The sequence below is a fragment of the Lissotriton helveticus genome, chromosome 9 (genome assembly GCF_964261635.1).
Source record: "Lissotriton helveticus chromosome 9, aLisHel1.1, whole genome shotgun sequence".
In the NCBI taxonomy this organism is placed as follows: Eukaryota; Metazoa; Chordata; class Amphibia; order Caudata; family Salamandridae; genus Lissotriton; species Lissotriton helveticus.
The window spans coordinates 70,632,682-70,654,285 of NC_136070.1; the positions used below are offsets into that span (position 1 = coordinate 70,632,682).

At 44.3% G+C, this 21,604-nt stretch overlaps 1 protein-coding gene across 7 annotated transcripts in view; it reads right to left on the bottom strand.

Annotated features, from left to right (window-relative positions):
* The window catches only part of DPF3 (double PHD fingers 3), a 506,881-nt gene that overhangs the window by 143,954 nt on the left and 341,323 nt on the right, over window positions 1-21,604 (bottom strand). For all 7 annotated transcript variants that reach the window (XR_013600840.1, XR_013600839.1, XM_078659480.1 and 4 more), the window contains exon 4: window positions 11,870-11,994. Coding sequence is in view for 5 of the 7 variants with exons in the window: in XM_078659480.1 (XP_078515606.1) it covers window positions 11,870-11,994 (125 nt within the window). In the remaining 2 variants the exon portion in view is untranslated. The remainder of the gene's footprint in view (window positions 1-11,869; window positions 11,995-21,604) is intronic.

The following is a 21,604-nucleotide window of genomic DNA, read 5'->3' on the forward strand; positions in this document are numbered from 1 at the left end:
ACCCATGGTACGACAGGAGTCTCAATGAGGATAGACGAACCATGCGAATGGCAGAGCGCACCTGGAGATCAGCTCCCTCTGCACTGCACCTAAAAAACCTGAAGGAAAAGAGAAACCTATACTTCAGGAAAATAAAGCGCTCAAAATCAGCCTTCTTCAGCCTCCAGCTCGACCAAGCAAAAAACCGCCCGAGAAAACTGTTTGAGCTAATCAGAACACAATCGAAGGAACAATCCCAACCACTCAACACTGTGCGCGAATCACTCTCCTGTGAAGACTTCGCTGCTTTCTTTATCCAAAAAACTGAGAACATAAAGAGTGATCTCCTCATTGACGCAAGCCTTTACCCCAAACCTCACTGCATAGCACCCAATGATCCAAAAAACAATGCTACATGGTCTTCCTTTGACACCTATTCTGAAGAAGAAATTGGCAAATTGCTCAGCACCTTGAAACCATCCAATCACCTCATGGACCCCCTCCCTGCTAACGCTGTCAAAGACTTCACCCCGTTGCTCCTTCCACTCTGGACTAAAATTATCAACAGCTCACTTCAACAAGGATCCATCCCGGACTCCCTCAAAGTTGGACAAGTCACTCCCTTACTAAAGAAACCTACAGCCGACCCATCTGATCCAAACAACTACCGTCCCATTACCAATATTCCCACTCTCGCCAAACTCCTGGAAAAATGCGCACAACTACAATTGACTAAACACATTGATCAGTTTGATCTCCTCAACCCTCATCAATCAGGCTTCCGAGCAGGGCACAGCAAAGAAACTGCTATGACTCACATTATTGACGACGCCCTTCAAATCCTAGATCAAAACGACACCTGCCTCCTTCATCCTTCTTGATCTCTCCTCAGCATTCGACACCGTTAAACATGAGAAGCTACTTGAACTTTTAAACACAAGAATGAGTCTATCTGGGACTGTTCTCATGTGGTTCACTTCCTTTCTACACAACAGGACGCAGAAATTCAAGAACAACAACCTGATGTCCTCGCCAATACCTGTATCGTTAGGCGTCCCCCAAGGATCCTCCCTATCCCCAACTTTGTTCAACCTAGTCATGGAACCTCTCACCACCTTGCTACAAGCATCCAATGTACTCTTTCACATGTATGCCGATGACATCCAACTATATCTCAAATTACAATCCCCCAAAGACATTGTACTCCTGAACTCAACGATCAGAAACACCCAATCCTGGCTCGCAGATAATCATCTCAAACTCAATGCTCTGAAAACAGAGTTCCTTCTGATCTCACCTCCCGAGAAGATCTCCACCACTCAAACTTGGCTAAATCACCTAACTGCACTCAATGTCCAACCCACCATCGTGGACTCAGCAAAATCATTAGGCATAACACTCGACACCAACCTCAACATGCAGCAACATATCAGCAAGGCAACTAAAGGAGCGAACTACCAAATCAATACCCTGAGGAAACTTAAAACCCTTCCTCCCAGCCAAAGACTTCCAAACTGCAGTACAAGCACTAGTCCTCCCTCGAATAGAATACGGCAGCATAGCCCTCTGCGGGCTCCCTCTAACTTCTACCGCACCCCTAAGAGCTTCTCTAAACGCTGCAGCGAGACTCATCACTGGGTCAAAAAAGCACTCGCATATCTCCCCTGACTTTAAATCTCTGAACTGGCTGCCTTTTGAAGCCAGAATACATTTGAAAATCGCCTGCATGACACACAAGGCTGTACACCTGAGCTCACCCGGATACCTCACCCAGAAGCTGACAATCTCTGGCGGTTCTAGAAACACCAGAGGCACAAATAATCTTCTGCTAAAACCTCGAAGATTCCGGAAGGAAAAAACGTATAAACGCTCCTTCTCAGGAATGGCACCCAGGATATGGAACTCACTCCCTCCTGAAACCAGACTCATCTCCTCCATCGCACTCTTTAAGAAAGAAGTAAAAGCTATCCTCATAGCCAAATACACTTGATCTATTAACGTGATTCTTAAAGTCTCTGCACCGATCTGTATTATTTGCTCGATCCCTTCGATGATTTGTATTACTTTTTTTTTGATTTACTCACCTGACTGTCTATGCTCACACTTATGTATTATTTGCATTATTAATGTACCTGCTTTACCATGCTCCCTCATATACCTACTTATTATCTACAATTGCGCTATACCGAATGGCCTATTTGCACCCTCATGTTTGTATTCCCCGCTTTGTAAAGCGCTCTGATATCTGCAAAGATCTTGTTCGCGCTATATAAAACTTTCAAAATAAATAAATAAAGAGGATTTGCATCTCAAAAGACTCGTGTGCCGATGTAGACAAAACACGGGCATAAACAACAGCATCCACGTAAGTACAAGCACGGTCTTGCAAAGATAATGCGCACTACAGCTCGCCACCTGACACATGGCTCGGGGAAGACATCAAATCCGAGAAACTGCAGGGCAATCCGACTCGCCATCTGTGCCCAAGAGTGGCCAAGTCCAACAATGATGCGGCAGCATCCTAACGGCCAAGCGGGCGGTCCTTCAAAATCCATCCTGCAAACCTCATTGCACTTTGCACCTGCTACCTTGGGCTGGACGATGGAAGAGGAATGCTAATGATGCTGTAGTGATTAGTAAACCGATGCAGCTACGAAGAAACATGCGGCCCTTATAAAAAACAAATCTGTTAACGTGGTCCATAAGTGCCTACGTGTAAGTATGGCATTTACAAGGGCCGTCCGCATAATAAAAAAAAATCACTATGCTCCCAGAACATTTACACTACCAAAGCATTTAGATACGCAAATGTCTACAACAGAATATGCAGTTTTAATTATGCAAGTGTTAGAGCATAATGTTACTACAACCCAATACTCAACACACATGACTTCTCCAGGAACTTTGGGAAAGAGTAAAAAATATTTGGTGATCTGCAACGTGTGGACCACGCATCCTTAAACATCAGCCAGTTAATCGCGCAATGCCACCCCAGTAGGGAGGCTTGTCACTTTCCATTCAAATCTCCCCACCACCACTGAGGTCCACTGTTGTTCACACTCCTCCTAGAACCACTCTACTCCCAGGGATGCTCTTTTGGCAGAGTAGACATCAAGGCCTCATTAATCAGCGTTTGGGAAGTTCCGACACGTGTTTCGTGAAAGATGGAACCATAGGTCACAACATTCCAAAGTGACCCAGTGATCAACACGGCAAGCTCCGACAGTTTAGTGAATTCCACAGCTGAAAGATCTCGGATACTATGCCTAAATGAGGACGTTCTCGTCCTGCAGTAAAAAGGAGTCCCGCCCTGCCAAATCAAGGCTAAGCAAGGGCCGAAGTCAAGCAACTCACCTCGCATTACACACGGTTGTGGCCATGCTGCAGCCACTCCCAGGTATGATGTCAACACACTCCTAAGCCAATCGCAAATGCCAGTGATTTGACAATGTGTGGGAAGAACCAATTAGACATCCTGCACAAATAATCTGTCGGCAGTAACTAATTACTGTGCAGCCAATTGTAATTGTCAGCTGTCATTGTGGATGCCGGGGAAATATCAGTTTCTGTTCCACCAATCTACAACGTATTAATTACAGGATAATTCATTATAAAGCAGGCTGTCATGTGGCCCACTCTATGACACTAGCATGCTACACATTCCTGTTACTAGCAGCTGGTTGAGACCGGCTGAAAGAGGCAAGTCATTGACCCACCTGCTGGCCAGAACCTGGAGAGTCCTCAATGAAAGCATACTTCTTCATGGACAGACTGCGTAAGAAAAGTGGCCAGGAAGTTTCCAGCTGAACACTAAATAATTTTATTTTTTATTTTACGGAGTTTTATATAGCGCGAAGTTGACCCGAATCGGGTATCAGAGCACTTTACATAGCACCAGTTGCATTACATGAGGACACATTCATTTTTTGTTAGGCACGGGGAGATTAAGTGATTTGCCCAGAATCACAGGATGCTCAGCGGCATTGCAGAGACTCAAACCCAGTTCCCCAGATTCGAGGTCGACCGCCCTAGCCATTAGGCCAACTCCTCTTGCAAAACGAGTTGGAACTGGTCTAGTCTCCTTTTTATAGCTCAAACCAGGAGGCATACCTGTAGATTCAGAATTAAACATTACAATTGTATGGTTTTATGTAAATAGTCTACAGACTCTACACTATATAGCCATTCACTGCTGAAACATGGAGGATTTAGGGTTCTGTGGATTTTAGGTACTGCATCGCGCCTCTCAAGATGGCGCCTTCACCAGTCTTCAAACAGTTCCCAAACTCTGAACTGGCACAGTATTGCGCCCGGATAGCGTGTTTACCATGAACCACAAAAGACTCCCCCGTGGCCCTTTCTTTGGAATCTGGTAGCACAACTCACAAGCCTTGTTGAATATTGTCCTTTATGTTTCACAACTTCCAAAACCAGCGTACTGAAAAACCAGACCTATCCCCATCAAGAGCTCACTACCTCGGGATAACGGAGTGGGGCGGGATTTATTTATTTATTTATTTGTGCGTTTTATAAAGTGCACAGCTGCCCCAACGGGGCGTCCCGGCGCTGGTAAAACTGGGAACAGTGAAGGTAGGAAAAGAGGAGAACATTATGTGGAGAAAAGGTGGGTCGTTAGTGACTTACGAAATGCCGCTTCAGTTTGACAGGCACGTAAAGTAACCGGAAGCTTGTTCCAACACTAAGTGGCGCAAACCTCGAATGTTTTCCCGGCGGATGTGCTGGGAACCACCCGCTAGATGTTTCTGCATTCAAAGGCTATATGAAGGAATGGAATCCAGAAGTACGACGAGGAGGAGGTGCTGGATACTACCCTCAAGTAAACCAAGTACCACTTTGCTCCACTTTGTTACAGCACATACTTTATTTTAGCCTTGTAAATTTTACCCCGAAACCTTCTGCGATCAACTCACGTCAAACACAGGGATTCTGGTGACAACAAACAGGTCAAAACATGAGAAACCTTCTACTGAACCAGAAACCGTGCATCTATGGAAGAGAATCTCTTGTGCTGTACTCATCTGTCATCTGTTACATAGGAGTCCAGGATTGGCTAGCTTCAGAGGCCTGTGAAGAGAGGCAAGCATCTTTTTTCTCCAACATCTCCAGAGTTTTTGTTCCAGTCATTAACCCCTTCGATGCTCATGACGAGCTCAGCTCGTCATGAGGTACACCTCTCGTACACTCATGACGAGCTGAGCTCGTCATGAACCGCGGGTTTTTTCAATCTTCAGCGCACCGCGGTAAATCTAACCGCGGCTAAGGTGTTAATACCTTGCTCAGGAAATTCTCTAGACGTCCAACACTGTGTAGAGACAACAGCCATGCACTGTCTCGGTTATATAGCTGAAACCTAAGTGCGGAGGAATGGAGTGCTGCACACAACAGAGAAGACCGCATAGTGCCTCTTTCTGGGGGAAGGAGAGAAATTTGGACTCGATACCACGGTGAGACAGAAGGGTCTGGTCTGTTACAGGCGCAGTGCTTAACCTCATCGATGCGGCGCATATTTCCGCTGTGCGCTAACCGCAAACGGAAACCTATGCGTGCATGACGAGCTCAGCTCGTCATGAGCGTAGGAGAGGTGTACCTGAGCTCGTCATCAGCGTCGAAGGTGTTAACAGACTATATAGACTTAGTGTTGTGTTGCTCATGTGAGATTGTGGTTTGCCCTGAATAACAGTCCTGTTGGCTCTGCAAGGGATGGCTGTGCGAATAAGGTGCCTTGACAGTGCCTCGATTGCTAAATTGCTTGATTGCTAAATGCCTCTCGTGCTATGCTAGGAGGTTTGTCTAAAGTTCATTTGGAGTTAAAAGATCTGAATATGTATTTTCATTCATTCTATTATGCTGCTAAAAACTGGAAATCGCTCCCATAACCTCTGAGAGATCTAGATACGGGAAATGCGTTGAAAGCATCCTTAAAACATACCTTTTTAGGGAATGCGGAGTATTACTGTGCTGCTCTAGAGGCTTATTCAGTGCTGGGACGCTTCTTGGGAAGCAGCTGTGCGCTTTATAAATGACATTCATTCATATGTGGAGCGGTCTGATGAAGACATTCTATTGATTTAGAAGTGCGGCTATGAGAGCAGTGATTCCAAACTATAGGACATACACGATCCTAGTCGGTTGTATGCGATTGGTCTCGTCCTACGAGTTGTGCTGAATGTTGGACTATGCTGCTGAAACAAGACCAACAAGATAAACGTGGCCAGCACGAATGATAATCAGCGCGTTTGTTTAATTTTAGATAACACATTTGTTAGTGTAACTTGATTTAATGCACTAACCCAAAAAATGAGGGACGGTGGCGACCACCTGCAGCCACTGGTACAAAATAAGTAACAGTGGCCCCCAACAGGACACTAGAGTGCCAGCTACCAGTCGTATACCTGGATGAGTACCAATCTTTGAATACACGTATCAAACCTACATACAAAATATTAGCCACCATTTATACTAATAGAAAATAAACTTGGGTCTATCACAGAATCCTAAAGACTGTGGTTTGGTGATTCTCAAACCCAGCAGCACCACAAGGCTGTAATAACGGCAATACAGCGCTACACAAATTTCAACATAATGTAACAAAATCACTCAAAGTCAACTATGGAGAGAAGTAGAAAAGGAAAGGAGCAAAGGCAATAACAGTTGTCTGGTACAGAGTATGCAGTTAGGGTAGCCATCTTATCCAGCTGGACTCTATGTGGTAGTCTTTGGCAGACCACAGAGATGGTAATGAGGTATAGATCACTATAGATCATCAATTTAAACCAATATTTATCTATTGCTCTTGAGATTTACCGTTTGGTGCCAAAATGGCTGACATTGTACTGCAGGTTTCTTTGCGGTCATGATTATCAGAGCTCTAACTTGAAGCCACTCAACACTGCAGGAGGAAAGGTGCTCTACTATACTAGTTTATGTTTTTTAACATTTTTACCTAAACCCTGGCTCTCAAGCAGTTCAGTGACACCGTATTTCCCCCCAGGCAGCACATTCCTGCGTTGTTACGGTTATTTATTATAATCCGCCATAATACTGGCGCGATTTAACTCTGATCCTCTGGTGTTCTGCAAGCATATTTTGTTTTTGACAGTAACTAATAGTGCAGCTTCAAGCGAAAACAATTTGTTTTTTTTCCACAAAAATTCTTTACCAACCTAATCCATTTAAAACTGGGATTTCTCTGTCAAAAATGTAATTTATTCTTGCTGCAACCATTTGTTTTTCAAGTCTTCTGAGTTCAAGGAGTGATTCCCTGCATTTTACAGTTTAGATGCAAAGCTGCTGAACTTCGCTGTAAAAGTCTCTCCTCAATCAGTTACACCGGAAATGAATCCCAGAGGCCTTGACTTGGGATCACAGGCACTGCCTGCTTATCTTAGCAGAGCCTTGATGCAAGGTGACCGCCAGCCAGAAGCATCTTGTCACTGCCCATAGGTAAAGCCCCTTTATCACTAGGAAAAGCCCATTTATCACAGCATTATCTGCCTTGCTCACTGCTGTGAGATCTGGGGTAGAATCATCCACTCCCAGAGGTGCCTACTATCTATCACTATTTTACACAGCTGTTTTCAAAGTTTCAACATACTAAATCAAAACAGATGTTTATATTTTTTACACATGTGTAAGCGCATGAATGCTGTAGGAGTGAGTCCACTAGCATTTTGGGTGGCCTCTCTACTACTAACATCTCAAACACATGCCTGTCATCATTTTGCTACCCCAAGGCAATCTTCTCTTCCTATCAATCCATTGCGAGATTTGCGTCGCTTGGAGAAAAGGGGATTCCCATGACGCTTCCACATTTTAGTCTGTACGAATGGTGACCAAAAAGTAAAATATTGTTGTTCAGGTAGATATCAATCACTGTTGGTAGCATGTTGGAGTGTTTTAGCTCCCTAATATTACATTGCTTCAAGGTGGATTCACAGGCTTTGCACCCACCATCAAATCTGATGTATGTATGTAGTGAGACATCATCGATTGTTAGCAAGAAGTAATCATTTTGCTAATTGATATTGGACAGGATCTGAAACAGGTCTGTGAAGCTGATATACAAGATGATGTTCCTTACCAATGAAGATAGATAATAGTCTTCATACCGAGAAGTCCTTTCAAATGAAGAATTACAGGGGGATCCCATAGTCATCCAGGAGGGTTGAAAAGACTTATGAACATTTGGGGGGGGGGGGGCGGGGGAAGTAGGCATAGTTGGACTGTTAGTCTTTATATAATGACATTCACTCTTGTTTATTTGTAGCTGTATTTTCTAAGTTTCTATTAGTCTATCATACCTTTCTTTGATTGTATGTATGTCATTTTTATTCAATTTTTTTATAGTTTCTATTTCATCATTTGCTTCTTTGATATATTACATCTTAGACATCATCATGACTTTTGCAACTTTGTAGACAGCATTTGCTATAATATTTTCACTGTCCCGTAGGTTTTCCCTGGTCTCTCTCTCTCTCTTAGCTAAATTCTCACTTTTTACATGACTTTTTATTTCATCCAACTTCTTGTACACCATGAAACATCAATTCATAAACAATGACGTACTGGTTTCCTGAACATGGTACTTAGATATTTAAGATAAATCGATAACAGTTCTAATACTCAGCTCTCACTTATTGGTCGTCTTCACTTAAAATGTTGCATAAGCTGAATAGGTCAGGAATGTGTTCAATTGTGAGGTTATAGCTTTCTTGTTGAAATAACTGTTGTCCATTTCTCTTTATTCATTGCATGCACTTTACCCAGCTTTAATTTCTTCACAAATGTGTATGTGTCAATAGAGTGTCTACGTAGTTGAAATGTTCTGGAGATTGAAAGTCCCTCTTTTAATACCCATCCTTGCTCCACTGTTAATGTGTGATCTGAAAGACGTATGAATAAACCTTCACCTCGACTCAGAACATCAGTATTTATTTTCTATGACTTCTCCTCGTCTGCTTGTTTTGTGTGGCCCCGTACCTGCCTCTGGATTTTTTCTATATAGATCAACGCACATTTTCTCCCTAAAAACAGGTTTTATGTGCTGTTTTTTCTTGTGTTGCAGACGTTCCTTTTCCACTGCTTAGTTTCACATCAGTTTCACTTGTTTCTTTCATAAGGATTTTGTTTAGATGTTTTTTTAAGGATATTGGAACATTTTACAACCTTTGAGTGCTGCTTTTTTTAAATTGAATAATGGAAGTAAAGGTCTACCTCTAGCGAGCACCAGCTATGTCAGAGCACCACAGAGACTGCAGAGCATGCCAATAGAGAGAGAGAGAGAGAGACACTGTCCAAAGACTATGTTGGAAGAGGGAAGTGTGCATCTGTGATCACAGGAAATGATATCGCAAAGTGATCACATATTGCATTAGGAGATGGGAGAAGAAAGAAATGTGCCATCGCTTGAGGCAGCAACAATACTGCATGGCTATCGGTCATGGGAATTTTTACCCATGGTCTGCACAAATGACTGACATGGTGGATTACACATGGCTTCTCAGCAGACCACAACACGCTTCATTACTGATAAGTCTGCTGCTTGGCATTTCTGATTAAGCTTGGCATGTATTGCCCTATAGGTTACACTCCTACAAAGTACTCAGCAGTGACTGTGCACTTCACTTGGATGGCAAGAGTCTGGGAGAACTCCTCAGTTTGAGCACTCACTTCACGGCTCATGACACCCTGGGCATGCTAGGGCATGTGCACAGCCCAGCGGGACAGCATGCAGCATCTACGTTTGATGGTGCAGGATACATCAATTTAATCAACCATTTGACATACTTTACGTATTCTCACTTACAGAACGGTCTTGACACATAAGTGGCTGTGGACTGCTTATAGTCATGTTACCAGATCCAGGTTCTGTGATGGAGGGAGGGAGAGCGCGAAAGAGGGAGGGAGGAGGAGGTGGAGGGAGGAGGAGGGGAAGGGGGCGGGAAAGTGGCAGAGGGGGTGGGGTGTTGGAGAGCCAATGAGGGGAGGGGCTGAAGCACAGAGCTTCATTCAAGGCATGAAGCTTCCCCAGCAAGACATCTGAACACTGCAGGTTGTTATAGAAAGAATGCAGTAGTAGAGCGGCAATGTGGATATCTCTCACAGCGACCATCAAGCACTGGCCTCCAGTTGCTCCGCTTGCAGCACTGGAGAAAGACTGAGGCCCTTTGCAGTCTCTCTACAGAGAGATCTCAAAACTGAGACATGAACTCTACTGGGGATGGGTATCCTACGTCCTGAGTTACATGGGTGCACTAGGGAGCCAACGGTATTCACTACTGGTGTCTACAGACAAGCACCAAGCATGGAAGGCGCATTAACGGGCGATCCCCACCTGCAGGTGGTAGAGACTAACAGTTGATGATAATACTCCATTTTGTGCCGGACTTTCACCCAAAGCCTTTGGTTCCTTTTAGCTGCTGAAATCTCCAGTTAAAAGTTAAGAGCTCTGCAGGGTTTCCGCAGATCTCCTGATTCCGATAGGGCCGCCAACTGCTATTAACGGCTCTAAGGGAAATAATACGCCACTTGGAACGAGGGCCTATGTGTCCTCCTTTGGGATAGCCTATCAATCTTATGAAACAGGATCACCGACTATTTGGATTTCTGAAATCTTATTTGCTCTGAAAGGATTCGAAACTACAAGAGTATTTTAAAAGCCTACTCCCTAAATTACCATGTACTTTACCTCCAGGTTAAACAATGCCCACCCTGATGCGGCAAGGTTAGGGCTGGGAAACACTGCTGCTATTTTAGAAGTACACTTTTCTTAAGTTGCATTCTCTTCTACACAATGACTTTTGAGACAAATTTGCTTGCAGTACAGGATTAGTTTCTTTGAAACTACATTGCTTAAAAATTCCACTTCGTAAGTACACTACCACGCCACCTTGAACATTCAGTACAAGGCCTGAACACACTATGTGCACACACATTGTGCAAATGTTGATCTTTGTTATTTCGTCCATAAGGCGGCATTGCTATCACAGAGACAATAAACAATGTCAGCTCAGCTGGAGCATCAACACAGAAGCATGAATACTGTTATAAATACACATATTTCCGTGCTCACATCAGAGGAGCAGTCTGCTGAAAATTGCGAGGTCGTCACTGTGCCGGAATCTCAGCCCAGCAGATTCCTGTTTACCCACTACCAGGACAAATGTCCACCTCATGACCAAGACCAGGGTCTCCATTCAGTGCTTTCAGGTAATCCGGGTTTAAATCATCCATTAGGGGACCATTGGCCGAACACTCACCCTAGGTAACAAGGTTAAGGATTGCCTAGTAGGACTACACTATATACAGTATTTGTATGTCAGCTTATAAATACAGAGCGTTTTAGCACAATGATTGAATTTTTTATTCTTTTCACCATGCTTATATTGCTAATTACTTTTACCTGCTTCCATCTATTAATCATTGCAGCACATAAATTTTATACACAAATCACAATGGTTCAATATATACTGACAATACCCCTTTGTGTATTTCTTGTTTATCTCTCCAAGTGAGCATGAGTGACTGAGCGAAAAGGTTTTAGACCGGTCACCACGATTCCTGGGGCAGATCAGAGTTATCATGTTCTGAGGTTACCCAAACCATTAGCTACCTTACTAGGGTTAGGGGTACATATGATGGCACTGTGAGCTAGCAGGACAATAGGCCAACACCCTGAGGGGGTGCATAGAATCAGTCTGGCACCATGCCAACGTTTATGTTGTCCTACAAACGAACAGTTCCGACTAAAAAGCGGAAACCGTATGACACAAGTGTCCTTATAACTGGCTACAGTTCTATAGAAAACAATATTAGCAGATATGCGCTCTGCGACACAGACCTAACCAAGCATTCCGCAGTCTGTGTGTACCTGAATTTCTAGGAGACTGTCTTCATCTCTAGGGTCTTTCTTGTCAATCCCTTCGCCACGCAGCAATGCCTCCAACGTTGTTCCCTCTGAGAGCACTCCGTCCTTCTTCAGGGCAATGTCGGCTTCTAAAAGAAACAAAAATAAGGTCAGGTTCCTCCAAGCCAGTCAAAGGCCAGGTGCCATGTATCGGTCAATAACTGAAAATGGGCAGAAATCAGAAATTGAATATTAAGCATTTGACAATACCACTTCTAAAACAACATTGTTACAGATTGTTTTGCAATGGTAATGTGCTCTCCTCCATTCAAGAGTAGGGCGGTGAACTCTGGGGAGCTCCTATTTTTTCACATTACAAAAATCAGCGAGGGTAAGCTTGGTTTCTGAAAGCGCTCCTTTCTTGTTTAGGTATTTACTCTGACAAATTGTTCAGTGTATATATATCCTTCATTTTTTTTGCTGGACATATCTGTGTTTACCCACATTAATTTTGGAACCTGTGGAAAAAATAATTCAAGCAAAATAGTTTGATACTTATTTAAATTATATAAATGTGCACGCGTCGCACTTGTCTGCGGTGTTACAGTGCTATAAAGAGCCACATGTGCAATACAAAAATGAATTCACTTGAAATTATTTACAAGAAGTGCAACCATATATGTGCTTATCCAGCTATTTGAACGTCAAAGTAAATTTCCATCCTTTTTATTCTGTCAATCCGTTGAGCTGCAGCCATGGTTTACAGCAGGGAGAATCACTCAAACTAACAAGCAATAGCCAGTTTAAAAAATAAATGCAGACAGGGAAACAGATTGCTTTCTGTCTGCATTTAAGACTAAAAATCAGTCGAGCAGAATTACATGGAATGCTGAGGTTTTGAGGGTGTGGGTTCATAGTTATCATGACCAGCAAAACACACCCTCCTAATGCTATGGAGTGGTCAACAAATCCAAAGTTTAAGGTATGGAAATCAGAGGGCACTTGTAAAAGCTTAACATGTGTAGTATCCAATGGATTTTGCTTTGACCATTTGGAATACAGAGCGTTCTGCCTTTGGACATTACATTAGCGAAGAATCTTTCGACTAATTTAATTGGTTGAAACCCAACCGTGCGCCAACCAATCGTGCAATGTTTATGTTTTGGCAATTTTTATAGCGCACAACTACCCGAGGGTGTCTCAGCGCTTAAAGATTCAGATGATGGACAAGTGGAATACAAATCAAAGTGTAAACAGCCAGGTTTTTAATTGCTTCCTGAAGCTGAGGAGGGTGGGGGAGGTTTTGATAGTAAGGGGGAGAGAGTTCCACAGTCTAGCTGTGGAAATCACAAAGCATCTGTCGCCCCAGTTAGCTTTTCGTGTACGTTGGACATTAAGAAGGTGTGCTGAAGCTGAGCGAAGTGTCCTAAAAGGTACAAGAGGACGAAAAGCATGTTTAAGAAACTGCGGGCCAGAATTGTTAATAGCCAATACATAGTGCCTTGAACTAAGTACGGCTTTTGACAGGGAGCCAATGAAGCTGGCGAATGAAAGGGGTAATGGAACTAAATTTGGGGATACCTAATAAAATTCTCGCTGAGGCGTTCTGCACCAGTTGGAGCTTGTTTAGAACTTTTTCCTGCAATGATCTGCCCAGTCATTGGTGCATGCGTTCCATTACTTGTTCCTCCCAGAGGCAGCCGTGTGGGGCATAGTAGAATTCCACAATATTCTAAACCTATGCGGAAGGGAGCTAGGACATTTGAAACAGACTCACTTCAAAAAGGTACCACGTATAGAATCTCCTAACCAGGTTCAATTGCCCACGGACATATAATAGTGTCCGACGCGCATTAAACAGGAGGAGAAAGTGTTGAAGATGGCTGCCGTACCAAGGCCAGATTGCCTTAATCAATTCTGAATAACACTTGGACGTGAACACCAATGCGGAAGACAGCAGGCGGGACTGAAAACCTTTTTTTTGTATACAATAGCCAGACTGCCAAGAAACGTGGACTATTTATCTCCGCTGTCACAATTTTCTATTAGAATAACAAACTGGCTTAAAATATCCAAGTAGAGTCAGGTATTCTTGCTATGACATAATCAAGTGTAGCATCTGTCTGCTGGTTTTGACTGCTGCTATCCGCTCAGAAACAGCCAGGTACCCCTGGGGAACTGATGAAGAAATCACCAGTCACTGTGTTGCGTGTACGTCTTCACACCCGAGACCAGGCGACAGAGCAAAGGAGTCTATGGATACACCTGTCAATCAGCAGCTGCAGTACCACCACTGCACTCCAGGGGGGCAGCCAACAACAAATGATACTCTACTGCATCCCTTCTAAGAAGGGCAACACCATTAGCAAAATATATACTCTACGAACATCGCCGCAGACCACAGCGCCTATTCTACAATCCTTACCATATGAAAAGGTGAAATGTGATTTATTTCATTATTATACAAATGTTTGAACTGTAAATCTGTTACAGGAAAATGACTTGAGCTACTATGAGGAAAAAACATAAGTTTTTTAACTAAAAAAATATTTTTTAAAAACCACACATTTATGATTGACACATATATTTGAGAGAAGTCAAGTCATGCATGCAAGGGTTTACCTTGGCCTTTATGCCGTGTTTGGCTCAACCCTGGATGAAAATCGTTGATGGGTGGATTATGGGAGAGTTGTAGGGTGCACATATCAATCACTGTTATGCATGTTTTCTCTCCTCCTTGCATTATTTGGTACACATTTCCCTTTTTTTTTTATTCTGGCATACCATTTAAATTATTTCCTCAAAAAATGCATTACTGGCAATTAACTGTGCTTACTTATATACAACTTGTATTCTGGTGAAAACAAAAGAGAATGTGAGTAGTACCTGCCACCCAAGGAATTCTTACAGCCTTGGAGGCCTGATATAGTCTGAATAGTCGCACTGCTAGGCGAGTGATGGTTAGTCCTTGTGTTAGTAATGTCATTGGCGCGAGTGTGGTGCAAGTTGCAGTGGCCAACTGACGCGCTCTGTGGCCTTCTTCTATTTTTTTAACAGATTAAGCACGGAGTTCCTCTACTGTTTCTACTAGAAAAGAAACATGCGTCCAATAATCAATGCTTTACTAGGAAATGTTTAAAAGAAGCCAACGTTTGGATGTGAGTAAAGGAAGTCACCACACTGCCCAGCCAGAAGGAACAAGAAAAACTCAAATAAAACAGGTGGGCTGGTATTGGATAGCTGTGACTTAAGCAGCAATGCAATTGTGTGTAGGTGTTTCATGCATCCAGTAACTGCACCGGTTCAGATGCAAGACACCACTTCTGCTGGCCACAGCCAAGCAAAAAGCAATCTCTTTTAAGAAAAAAAACAATGAACTCTCGAAAATCAGGTCTATTCAGGCCAAATAATTGTGAGGCTTCAAATTTGAAACTACTCGCAGTCGCCAAACTCACATTCCAAATTTAAAGTTCATACATATATTTGGAGGTGACGCCCATCACCAGAGAGGATGGAAACCAATGCACCGCAGCCACCTGCTTGGCAATCCTCCCTCAAACCACTGTAGATATATCCACTGTTATTATATTCAAATAGTGTATGAAGTTGTGAAGGATTAGAAGTGATTGTGTATGCACCGTCTGATGTGAGCAATGAGAGCTTGTCTAGTGCACAAAGCCACAACTTCCTGCAGCTTAAGTAACCTGTGCCATTTAGATTTGTGTAATCAAGAATTGAGAATGCCCCACAAGATAAATACCACACTGTGATGATAAAATACAGGATATAGAGCTTAGTGGGTGCTGTGACCCTGGAGCATATTGTATTATACGGCAAGTCTGTCTTAGTTCATGCCAGTCACAGATCTCCTGGCCAAGCTTAAAAGCAACGGGACGGCAAACTTAAGACACAGGGACTTCAGCAAAAAATGCCCAGTATGATGTGCACTATAAGACATAATCTCCACATGAGGAGAGAGGAGTTGGCCTAACGGCTAGGGCGGTCGACCTCGAATCTGGGGAACTGGGTTCGAGTGTCGACAATGACGCTGAACATCCTGTGATTCTGGGCAAATCACTTAATCTCCCTGTGCCTAACAAAAACAAGCATTTACAATGCAAAGGTCTCGCCTTTGTCTAAGTTAGAGCTATTGGCATTGTAAATGACAATTTTAATTTATGTGTTGGTTTTGAAAACAGATAAATAAATGGCATGGCATTGTCATTTACAATGCCAATAGCTTCATCTCTCGCAAATGCGAGACCTATTGCATTTACACCCACACACACACACACAGAGAGCCACGCATGCACAGCCAAACATACACACACAGCCACACATACACACACAGCCACACACACACATCCACACACACCGCCACACACACACACACACAGCCACACACACAGCCACACATACACACACACAGCCACACGCAGCCACACACACAGCCACACACAGAGCCACACACACAGAGCCACACACACAGAGCCACACACACAGAGCCACACACACACAAAGCCACACACACAGAGCCACACACAAACAGCCACACACACACACACACACAATGCAATACCGTACGCAAAAAGTCGAGGGGAAATGGTATACTAGACAAGGGGTAAGGTAACTTCTTTCAAATGGTGGGGGCAGCGCATATTGCTTAAAATGCGAGTCGCCTGGAGGTTAATGAGCAGTGCTTAATTTGAGCCAGTGGTCACAGTTGCGGGCCACTGGCTTGGAATCCAGCACTTATTTATCTGAGATCCTCTAAATACCCACAAATGATAAGTCCTGGAGCCTCAAACACGCTGCCTTGCAGCTCAAAACTAAGCACCCCTGCACCACGGCCTGATGGACAGTGTTTATGTACCCCGCCCCCCATCAAACCCAAAAAGGGAAAAATGTATAGCCCACAATTCTTAGCATATTTATTATAATTTTTTAATGATGAAAAAAGCTATTGCTAGATAACGATTCAGAAAAGGGGGTGGTGATGAACAGAGTGTCTGAATTAAGCAGACCACTCTTACCCAGTCCAAAGATCAGGGCTTGATCCATCACCGTTATTTAGCTCACTGCCCCATCCCAGCTCAGAACCTGGCTATATGCAAATTAGTCTGTCCCTGGCCCAGTGCATCATGGGAACAGGGCAGACCAAACTACAAAGCCAATTCTTCACCAGAAAGGAGACAAGCTACCGGGGACCGGTTTCTGGCATTTCAGCCTCATCGGCCCGGCTTGCTTGAATCCTGATGGAGCAGTGAGCAAGGGACTCATGTCTGAGTATACCCTGCCACACCTATAGTGGCCAAAAACGATTCAGAAAAGGGGGTGGTGATGAACAGAGTGTCTGAATTAAGCAGACCACTCTTACCCAGTCCAAAGATCAGGGCTTGATCCATCACCGTTATTTAGCTCACCACCCCTTGTTGTAAATAATTTTGTCCACCCTAAGCGTGGAAGGGTATACTCAGATGTGAGTCCCTTGCTCATTGCACCATCAGGATTCAAGCAAGCTGGGCCGAAGACGGCTGAAATGCCAGAAACCGGTCCCCGGAAGCTTGTTTCCTTCCCAGTGTAAGAATTGGCTTTTGTAGTCTGGTCTGCCCTGTTCCCATGATGCACTGGGCCAGGGACAGACTAATTTGCATACAGCCAGGTTCTGAAACTGGGATGGTGCAATGAGCTAAAAAACGGTGTTGGATCTAACCCTGATCTCTTGATTGGGTGAGAGTACTCTGCTTAATTCAGAGACTCTTTCCATCACCACCCCTTGTTGTAAATAATTTTGTCCACCCTAAGCGTGGAAGGGTATACTCAGATGTGAGTCCCTTGCTCATTGCACCATCAGGATTCAAGCAAGCCGGGCCGAAGACGGCTGAAATGCCAGAAACCGGTCCCCGGAAGCTTGTTTCCTTCCCAGTGTAAGAATTGGCTTTTGTAGTCTGGTCTGCCCTGTTAAATTAATAATTTAATTAAATTAATTAATAATTAATTGCGGGTTTATATAGCGCTAGGAATCGACTCCCGGAGGAGTATCTCCACGCTTCGACCGCTGGGGAACCCGTCCTGGCTCACCCTGAGAGATGGTCCCTGATGGGTATCTCTAAGGTGCGACCAAGCATCCCCGGCGGTCTGGGGGGGCCGTTGTGAAGATGAAGCAAGCTGATGCCCAGAGTTGCCGAGTGTGGTTTCTGACTAGAGTAGGCACCGAGGCGAGAATTATCAAGTCCGCTGACCCTGGTCCACGACCCTGCCGCGTCGGGAATCGAACCCTGGTCCGGACCGTTCTCTGCTTACGGGTCTGCCGCCTCTAACCAGTGAGCCACACTTCTCCATAGCCACACTTCCCATGATGCACTGGGCCAGGGATAGACTAATTTGCATACAGCCAGGTTCTGAAACTGGGATGGTGCAATGAGCTAAAAAAGGGTGTTCGATCTAACCCTGATCTCTTGACTGGGTGAGAGTACTCTGCTTAATTCAGAGACTCTGTCCATCACCACCCCTTGTTGTAAATAATATTGCTAGATAACGAGGCTTTATCCATCACAATCCCCGCAAGGTAACGCAAAGAAAATGTGACATTTCTTTAATGTCTGCGGCCTGACAACAACCAAAATGATGCTGACATTACATACAACGCATTGAAAAATAGATTAACGTGTGCTGTAATGCCCCAACCCCCAAAAGTAAAACTATGTCCCTACTTGGCACCAGCAGAAAGCCTATCGGTTTATTGCTGCATCTAATACTTCCTACTTCGAACAGCTGTAATTTTGTGCTCTATGCATCATATTCCATTTTCAATTTTGGAACTTGTATAATGATCTTGGTTTGTTGTAAAGCAAACCGATATAAGGATGTAAGGCGTACATTTGCATCTGTATACCCCATGTAACTATCTGCTACTTTGTTATATTGGACCTTATTTAATGAACTTTATCTACTGTAAAGCTCTCTAGCACCTCTGGGTAATGTCACGCTATATAAAAAAAAGTATAAATAAAGAAAATTTAGATCAGGGCAGGTGGTGGCAACACACTAATAAAATAAGAGCTAGGGAAAAAATGGCAGTTCGCCAGGATATAACAACACAACCCCCAGCAGAAAGTCCTGTGGAGATGAAAAGGTAATACCTGACTTGGTTACTGCCTTACTTCATGCAAACCAAACTGAATCATGCGGGTAACAACCGCTTGTACATATCACTACCCTAGCCCCTAAATGTATGGAATTTATTTAAGTCCCTCCTCCTGGGAACTACCTAGTCCCTACGAACTGTTCCTCCTGCAACTCCTACCTTGTAGTACGCATCGTTTGTTATACCAACCTGTGCAATGTAAAACACTCTAATTTCCTGAGGGGTTAGGTTTGTGCTATGTAAAACGGAAAACAAAAAAGTGTGAAAAATCAAATGTACAGCTAAAGAAACAAACTGAAAGGAGAGCACAACGAAACATAACAGAAATCTTGCACTAAAGAGATACTAGCATGACCAATAAGAAATTAAACAAGCCGTGAGCGTGCACATCCCGAAACCGGAAGTTCAGGAGCGTCACGCCTGTCGTGGGGTGGCACTTCCGTCTTTTGCGTGAAGCCCGCGCCCACGGAGTGGCCGGCCCAGAGGAGCAGTGGTGACGCGGGACTCCCATGCCTGAGGGAGAGTCCCGCTGTGGCTGCAGAAGTGGCGGCTGAGGCTGCCGATGCGGTGATTGGGGCTTAGTTGTAGGGGAGGGGGGGAGAGAGAAGAGAGAAGAAAGAGAGAGAGAAGAAAGAGAGAGAGCAGAAAGAGAGAGAGAAGAAAGAGAGAGAGCAGAAAGAAAGAGAGAAGAAAGAGAGAGAGAAGAGAGAGAGAGAGAAGAAAGAGAGAAGAAGAGAAAGAGAGAGAAGAGAAAGAGAGAGAAGAAGAGAAAGAGAGAAGAAGAAAAAGAGAGAGAGAGAGAAGAAGAGAAAGAGAGAGAGAGAGAGAGAAGAAGAGAAAGAGAGAGAGAGAGAGAGAGAGGAAGAAGAGAAGAAGAGAAGAAGAGAAGAGAGAGAGAGAGAGAAGGAGAGAGAGAGAGAGAGAAGAAGAGAGAGAGAGAGGAAGAGAGAGAGAGAGAGAAGGAGAGAGAGAGAAGGAGAGAGAGAGAAGGAGAGAGAGAGAAGGAGAGAGAGAGAAGGAGAGAGAGAGAAGGAGAGAGAGAGAGAGAGAGAGAGAGAGAGAGAGAGAGAGAGAGAGATGAGATGAGATAGAGATAGAGATAGAGATATAGAGATAGAGATAGAGATAGAGATAGAGAGAGTGTGTGTGTGTGTGTGTGTGTCTCTCTCTCTCTCTCTCTCTCTCCTAAGTAACGTGAAGTGAAAGCAGGGGGGGCTGTCTGTGTGCCATTACTGCATGCAAGCCTAAATTAACGCACAACAAGGTAAAGCTAAAGCAGGGGTTGGGTGTGCGTGTATATGTAAGCACGTCTGCGCAAGCACGTCTCATATGAATGTCAGCATCCCTACATGCCAAGAACAGATGCATACTGGTAAGTAGCATATTCCGTTCGAGGCATGTGGGCTGCTGAATTCATATCTTGTGCATAGAATGTAAAGCAGTCTCCCTTTAGTGGTGGTTGCCCGTGCCAGCTGCAGCGGTCTGAAAAAGAGTCTTGAGTACAGCCTGTCCTACAGCTGCTTGCTGTTTGGAGTGTACATCTATGCAGTAGTGTTTGGTAAATGTATGTATGGTAGTCCATGTGGCTGGTCTACATATGTCTTCTAGAGGAATGTTTCCTAGGAAAGCCATGGATGCCCCTAATTTGCGTGTTGAATGCGCTCTTGGGGGTACTGTTAATGTGCGTTTAGCTTTCTGATAACAAATTTGTATGCACTTAACAATCCATCTGGCTATACCGGATTTGGAAATGGGGTTGCCTTTGTGCTGTGGTGAAAAGGCAACAAACAGTTGCTTAGTTTTTAGGGCTCGGCCTACGTCACCCCTGCGTCAGCAGGGGGGCGGAGCTCCGAGCTGTATTGTTAAGGGGTTCTGAATCGTGCAGGAAAAATTCCTCAGTGCGGGAGATTTTTAGTACTTTACTTTTACCATCTGCATGGTAATTGGTCCTCGCGGTGGCGTGTTTGTAGTAGGCTCAACGCAATAGGCCATATATATTTCACGGTGGGCATTTCCTGCATTTTGTCTGCGGTTACGAGGACGGCAGTCCATAAATTTCAATTAGGAGCTGTCAGGGGGCCGTGGTAATGGAATCCAGATGGTCGGGGCGCGTTCACCAGTCTGCAGTGAGTGGCGCGCGTTCGTGCTTGTTCTGTGTTCTCCTTCTACCAAAGACATTACTCACTTTTCCTCTTTTCATGCAGATCTTGTTTTCTTTACTGACTACAGCTGTGTTTATATAGACGGTGGCTTCAGTTGTGCAGCAGGTGCAGTGGCACCAGTGTGGCATAGCAGGTGCAGTGGCACCAGTGTGGTGTAAGTATTTTTGGTGGAGCAGGTGCAGTGTTACCAGTGTGGCGTAGGCGTAGCTACCATTGGTGGAGCAGGTGCTGTGGTACCAGTTTAGTGCAGCAGGTGCAGTGGTACCAGTGTGTGGTAGCTACCATAGGTGGAGCAGTTGCAGTGGTAGTGTTGCTTAGCTATGATTGTGCAGCAAGTGCAGTGGCACCAGTGTGTTGTAGATGGCGTTGTGTAGCAGGTGTAGTGTTATCAGTGTTACTTAGCTATGATTGTGCAGCAGGTGCAGTGGCACCAGTGTGGCGTAGCTATCA